General features: G+C 29.9%; 1 protein-coding gene across 2 annotated transcripts; it reads left to right on the forward strand.

The window, feature by feature from the left end:
* Window positions 1–2,252: 2,252 nt before the first annotated feature.
* On the forward strand, window positions 2,253–6,253 carry LOC114170732 (beta-glucuronosyltransferase GlcAT14A-like). Of its 2 annotated transcripts, none has more exons than XM_028056280.2 (5): window positions 2,253–2,470; window positions 3,285–3,994; window positions 4,390–4,465; window positions 4,601–4,716; window positions 5,506–6,253. In XM_028056280.2, exons 2-5 carry the CDS (start codon window positions 3,418–3,420, stop codon window positions 6,006–6,008), a joined length of 1,272 nt encoding a protein of 423 aa, XP_027912081.2. In that variant the 5' UTR covers window positions 2,253–2,470; window positions 3,285–3,417; the 3' UTR covers window positions 6,009–6,253. The 2 variants fall into 2 exon arrangements, with proteins under 2 accessions (XP_027912081.2, XP_027912082.2); XM_028056281.2 differs by having other exon boundaries at window positions 2,269–2,470; window positions 3,288–3,994.
* Window positions 6,254–7,221: the final 968 nt, after the last annotated feature.

The raw sequence follows: 7,221 nt of genomic DNA on the forward strand, positions 1-7,221 counted from the left end.
ATGTGTTTTATAAAGTAGTACGAAGTTAGTGTAAACTCTGAATATTTTATCTTCACTATTTTTCTTTTACTTTATTGTTGAATAAGCAATAAAATAGTAGTTTTAAGATTAAAAATGTTAAAGTTTTATAATATATTAATATAACATAGTTAAGAGAAAAATATATAGCAATATATAAATAAAATAGAAATTTGTTATTATATATTGTAATAAATGTTTTAAAATATCACCGACATAGTTTTAACGAATTTTGTTAAATTTTAATTTCTATATATTTTATTTAAGTTTTTATAGTACTTATTCATTCATATTATTTTAAACCTTTTCAGCCTCTATATTTATAAGATTACAATAAATTAAAAATAACGTAGTGATTAAATGAGTAATTTACTGTATCTAAATGTAATAGGTTTTCATTGGAATAAATATAAATATAAATAAATATATATATATATATATATATATATATATATATATATATATATATATATATATATATTCATTACATTTTAGAGTTCTTGCATGTAATTAAATGTAGAAGTTTTAATTAAAGAAATACTTATTACAACTTTTTTAAGTTATAAATTTTTGGGTTAAATATGTTTTTGGTCCCTCAAGATTCAGCGAAATTTGGAACTAGTCCCTCATCAAAACTTTTGACCAATTTAGTCCTTCATCTTTCAAAATGCGTGAATTTAGTTCTTTTAACCAAATTTTGTTAAGTTTATCTGACGTTTCGAGCGCATTTCATGATAGTATTTAAATTAACATTGAAGTAAAAATGTGTCAAACAGTATAAATAATTTAAATACTATCATGAAATGCGCTTGAAATGTCATATAAACTTAACAAAATTTGGTTAAAAGGACTAAATTCACGCATTTTGGAAGATGAAGGACTAAATTGGTCAAAAGTTTTGATGAGGGACTAAACTCAAATTTCGCTCAAACTTGAGGGACCAAAAACATATTTAACCCTAAATTTTTTAATAAATGGTATTCCTTAAAGATGCTTACAATCTATCCAAAAGTTTGATGTTAATATTTTATTTTTAACTATGCAAAAATACATATTAAATATTTATTAATGAGGGGAAAACACATTTAGTTTTTGTTTTAAAGGAACCATTTTTCCAACTCAGAACGTTTAAGTTAATACTAATACATTTTTTAAAGAAGTTAATTTAAAAAACTAAAATAATAATAATAATACAAAAACGAGTATCTAAGGAAAACTCAAATCATGCATTTTGTATGAAATGATTTCGTATTGATTAGCATTTTCCTAAACATACGTAGGAAACACAGACACGTCTATATAGTATAATATAATAAGAGAAAATAGCGTGTGTGAATTAAAAATGTATAAGATTTTGTTTGAAATTCAATTTTGTTTCATATTATATTTATTTGGTAGTTTGATCTCTTTATTTAAAATGTAGTTATCGTTTCTTTGTTTTAGAAAATTTTCAATTTTAGTTAATCTTCAATTTAACCAGAGGTATAAAAATGGACCGTAATCTATGAGCCAATCCCACTCAGTGTAGGTTTGATTCGGATTAAATTAAAAAAAAATTAAATTTGTATTAAATTCAACTTAACTCCTAAACTAATAAATTTGAGTCAAATTTGATTTGGATTAAATTAAAAAAAATTAATTTTCTTAAATATCAAATTCAACTTAACTCCTAAATTAAATCCATAATTCAACACTACCAATTTTTTATTATTTTTTCATAATTTTTTATTATAATTAATTATTATTTTTAATTATATAGATTCATAATTTAATATTTTAAAAAATTGAAATGTAAGTCAACAATATTTAAATGATTTGAATATTTAATTAATTCACTTTGGTATCCCTAAATTTAACCCATGTTTTATTTTGATTAAATTTAATTCAAACTAACAAATTCATGAAGATACTGTAAAAATAGTTTAAGTAATTAAAATATAAAAATAATTTTTTTTTTATAAAAGGTATATATTTTCGAAAATAAAATACTAAGTATGTTTATTTTAAAATGAAAAGTCAAACTTATATTTTGTACACAATACAAGAACTAAAGTTGTATTAGTAGTACAGGATATTTACATTATCATTAATTACAAACTATTACACATAATAAATTTATTCATTTTTATAATAATTATTTTAAAAGAAATGAAATCCACCAACAAAATCTTTTTTATTAATTAACCACAAACTTAAAAAAAAAGAAAGTAATTATGTTGCTTGAATTGTAGTTGGTATCTTCTCTCTAGCGCCTTGGAGTAACAGAAATGCCTAAGCTCAAATACAATCGCTTTCTCAGTTTCTTTTACAAATACATGTATAAATAATTATGAAACACTCACACCCTTACAACAAAAGAAACCCATCTTTTATTTCAATAATTCATTAAATCTCTATCCGAATCCAGAATTTTCCCATGATTCCTTCTTCTCTTCTCCACCTACAGATACAGGTTCGTGTCTCATGTTTTCTTAGGTTGTTGTGTTAATTGATCAGTATTATGTATCTATCTATTTATATATAAATATAGATTTTGATACATAGATAGGTAGGTAATGATTAATCATATGATTTAAACTTTGTTTCATGCATATTTGAGCTTAAAATTCAGCCTTGTGTTTATTACCATGAAGTTTCTGTTGTCCTATTTTTTGTGTTTCTGTTGTTTGTATGTTTCAACAAAAACATAAAAGTAAAATAAAAGTTGAATGTTTGATCCGGATGTTTTGTCCATTTTTCTGGTTTATATTATCGTTTTCTTTCTCAACGTTTTTGGGATGCAGATTCATTGTTCTTTTCAAAAACCTTTTCAAACCTCAGGAATCAAATTTTTTTGGCACGCCTTGAGCTGAACTGGTCTTTGATTTTATCCCGACGATTTGTTCTAGGTCATTGTTTTTCTGTCTATTTCGTTACAATACAATCACTATTTCCATTTGGACTGTTTCTCTTACGCATTTTTTTAAATACCTCATTGACAAGAACTAGTACAACAGTGTTTTGGTTTTCTGTAGTTGTTTATTCCTTTGCCACTTTTCGATATCTTTTATCCTCCAGATTTGTCTCTTCTGTTAGGAAACGCATGCTGACAACGAATCACAACACATGCCCACACATGTTTGAAAATTTTGGCAATTTAAAATGCTTTATTCATTCTTTTATTTATTGGGGCTTAATATGTTTGATTTTGGAAACTGCAATTCCTTTCTTTTATGAAAACAATGAATGTGAATATTCATTTATTGAATTGAATGATTTTGATTCAGCAGACACTGTTCAGAGGAAAAGTGTGTGGAGAAGATATATTAAGAGATACCAATATGGTTATATCAGTGGCTTCTTCTTGGTGGTGAATTTCATGGAATGACAGAATTGAATAAGAGCACATGATAAATCTCAATGATGGGGTCCTTTCACGTAGAGAAGAAATGGCAATTTCCTCTCATTATGATCTCAATTGTTTTCATATTCTTTCTAGCAACTTGCTTCAACATGGGGCTTGTCTCTACAATTCACAGCTTCAATTCAATATTATTCTTTCTCCCATCTCGCCTAGCCATAAACCAATCTGCTCCAGTTTTTGTGGAGACAAAGATTCCTTCTACAGCTCCAGGTCCTACTGTGCTTGCAATTCCTCGTTTTGCTTATTTGATTTCTGGCTCAAAAAATGACTTGGAGAAGCTTTGGAGAACTCTTCTAGTCCTTTACCATCCCCTGAACCATTATATTGTTCATTTGGACCTTGAGTCACCACTAGAGGTGAGGTTGGAGCTTGCTTCTAGAATTGAGAAACAGCCTATTTTCTCTGAGGTTGGGAATGTTTTCATGATTCAGAAAGCTAATATGGTCACTTACAGAGGACCAACCATGATTTCTCACACTCTTCATGCTTGTGCCATTCTGCTCAAGAGAACTAAGGACTGGGATTGGTTTATTAACCTCAGTGCTTCAGATTACCCTCTCGTGACTCAGGATGGTTAGTGTCTCATCTATATAATTGTTTCAATTTTCTGTTCTCCTCACGTTGAAAATATGCCTACATATCTGCTGTCTAAAAGTGAACAATTTCATGAGTTTTGGTTAGGTTTCAAAGTTTTAGGATGTTAAGATAATGATACTAATATAAGTTTTATGATTAAGAACGTTATCTGTTTGATTTTATGATGAAGATATTGTTAGTATTTGGATTTTGTCTTACACTTTAGCTCTATATACAGTGTCCCTGATAAAAATTTCATAAGCTTCTCTACCTAACACCACTTTTCTAAAAAATATTTTTTTGATAAAAAACAAAAGGTTCTGATTCACACTATATGTGGTTGCTCCTGATTCTTAGATACTTGCACTTACTTGGGTGTTGTTTTTGTTCAGATCTTCTATATACTTTTTCTGATGTAGACAGAAGCCTTAACTTCATTGAGCACACAAGTCATTTGGGATGGAAGCAGTGAGTTTCTTCTTTTCTCCTCTCCTTCTCATAATCAATTCTGAAATGTAGTTATGCACATAATAATGAATTGAACTATTCCCTTGAGATATGAAATCCTGATATGCACCAAATGATTTGACCCAAACTGTGCAGGGAAAAACGGGCAATGCCTTTAATTATTGATCCAGGTCTTTACAGGACAAACAAGTCTGATGTTTTTTGGGTTGGTCCTAAGAGAACTTTGCCAACAGCATTTAAATTATTTACTGGTTAGTTTGTCCCTTTTGGTTTCCATTTATTCATCCTTAATAAGTTATTACTTGATCACTACTGAAATGGTCCACTTATGTTTATCTGGATTATTGTCTAAAATTTTGCTGTTTAGTCTGACTAGTTACTGACTAGTTTGAGAGTGAATACACTGCTACAATAGGATTATCTTTTTTCATTCTTAAGTGCATTGAAAATTCTAGTTTTTCATGCGTAAAATATGATGTCATATAGCCTTTTCTAATAAGACTTATGGCGTGTTTGATTTCCATTTTCAAAATCTCTTTTAATTTTCAAGAAAAAAGGTTGGTCAGATAATTGGTGGAGGGTAATGAAAGGCGCAGAACAAAGTGTGAAATTGAGGGAGAGGTTTAACAAAATGTACACAGAAGATGTGAAAACATCTCCTAGTTATGAGTTTTCGATTTTGACATTTTTTCATAAATTCATACCAAACATTATTATAAATTTTGACATCTCGATTAAACTAAGAACATAAAATTCACCAAACGTCACACATATCATATCATAAAAAGGAAAAGAAACAAGATACAAAATCACAGGTACTAACTACACCAAACTCAAACAGAACACAAAACACACTCTTACTAAACAAAATGAAACATAGGAAGCTGAAACCTATTATGGTACGAGAATTTGATTGCTGAGAAGCATGAGGTTATGTTAAGATACATTCTTTAAAACCATAAAGTTAGAAGAGAATCAAACATGCCCTTTTCTTTCAATTGCATTCTTTTGTTAAATAATGGTCGGTATCAACATTGCAGGTTCAGCATGGATGGTTTTATCACGCTCCTTTGTAGAATATGTTGTGTGGGGTTGGGATAATCTTCCAAGGACCCTTCTCATGTACTACACTAATTTCATCTCCTCCCCTGAAGGCTACTTTCAGACTGTGATATGCAATGAGCCAGAACTAGCCAAAACTGTTGTGAACAGTGACTTGCATTATATTTCATGGGACAATCCCCCCAAACAGCACCCTCATGTCCTTACAATCAATGACACAAACAAGATGATTGCAAGCAAAGCTGCTTTTGCAAGGAAATTCAAGCACAATGATCCAGTCTTGGATGAGATTGATAAACAATTACTAAATAGGGAAAAGGAACAACTATTCACCCCAGGTGGTTGGTGTTCTGGCAATCCGACATGTTCAAAGGTTGGCAACATTTACAAGATTACACCTGGTCCTGGATCTCGAAGGCTGCGCTTCCTTGTAACTAGGCTAACTTGGATGGCTAAATTTGGTCAGAAACAGTGTAAATAGATATGTTGTGGGAATTTTTATTGTTAAAGAGTTAGAGGAGTGAAACAGATTAAGGTCACTTTAATGGCCAGATATTTCACTCCAACATTCAGTCCATACCTTAAATTGCAGGGTACAACAGTCCTAGATATGAACATAGTCAAAGTTCACACCTGACACCGTTTCAGTTTTAAAGGTGGAAAGAGAGTCACAGTGTTGATTGAGAATTTTCGCAGTTAGTTCAAAAATATATCATTAGTTTCAAATTCTAGTGGTTCAAAGAAAATTTTGGTAATTAGTTCAAATTATACGTGTAGTTTCGAATAGAACTAAATTGAAATAGAATTTTATCAACACATAAAAATGTTAAAATCTTCAACCGAATTTAAAAATCTGCAACCACACTAAACTAAACCAAGGTAATTTTATTTAATTATCAATAGATTATGATGTACGGATAAGATATGTGTATTGAATACGATACATATTCGATACGCATACGTTTATTTTAAAAATAATAAGATATTATATATATATATATATATATATATATATATATATATATATATAGGGGATGAAGGAAGAGCGGAGGGGAAAATATGTAAAGGATCACAAAGAGAAGTAAGACACTATTCAGAATAGTAATGCAAGATAATGATGCAAAATAATTAATGCGGAAAAGTAAAAGAAGACTAGATTTACACGGCGGTAGTCCGCACAATACTAGTCGGAGGGAGAGGAGAAAAGCATATAAATAAAAACAAAACAGATTAATGGAAATAAAAGAAAACCAGAACGACAGTAGTCCGCACTGAACTGGCTAGAGGGAGAGAGAGAAAAATAGGGAAAACATTGGAAACCTTTATTCTTCTGAAAAGTACAAATAGATTTTGGAGAAAGGAAGAAAGAAAAAGCTTACAAACTCAGAGGCCTTCTCTCTAACTTCTCTCTCTAATGTTTGAGTAAATAAAAGGGTGTCTCACAACATGGTCGAGCACTCCCTTTATAACCATAAATTTTACTGTTTCAACAGTACCGGTATCATGATTGGAACTGTGGCTACAATGTCGGTTTATTAATCTTCTGCCAGATTGATCCCGAAACAGTCATCTTCATTCTGAAATATGTCATCTGAAGAGGCTGCCGAAGCTGAAGAGCTTGGTAATGATTTCTTCGAGGTTCCTTCATCCTCTTTCAATAGCTTGAGAATATTCTGCAGATTTTCTGCAAAACT

This window comes from Vigna unguiculata, chromosome 11, assembly GCF_037176805.1.
Source record: "Vigna unguiculata cultivar grain cowpea cultivar isolate G323 ecotype 2 chromosome 11, ASM3717680v1, whole genome shotgun sequence".
NCBI lineage: Eukaryota > Viridiplantae > Streptophyta > Magnoliopsida > Fabales > Fabaceae > Vigna > Vigna unguiculata.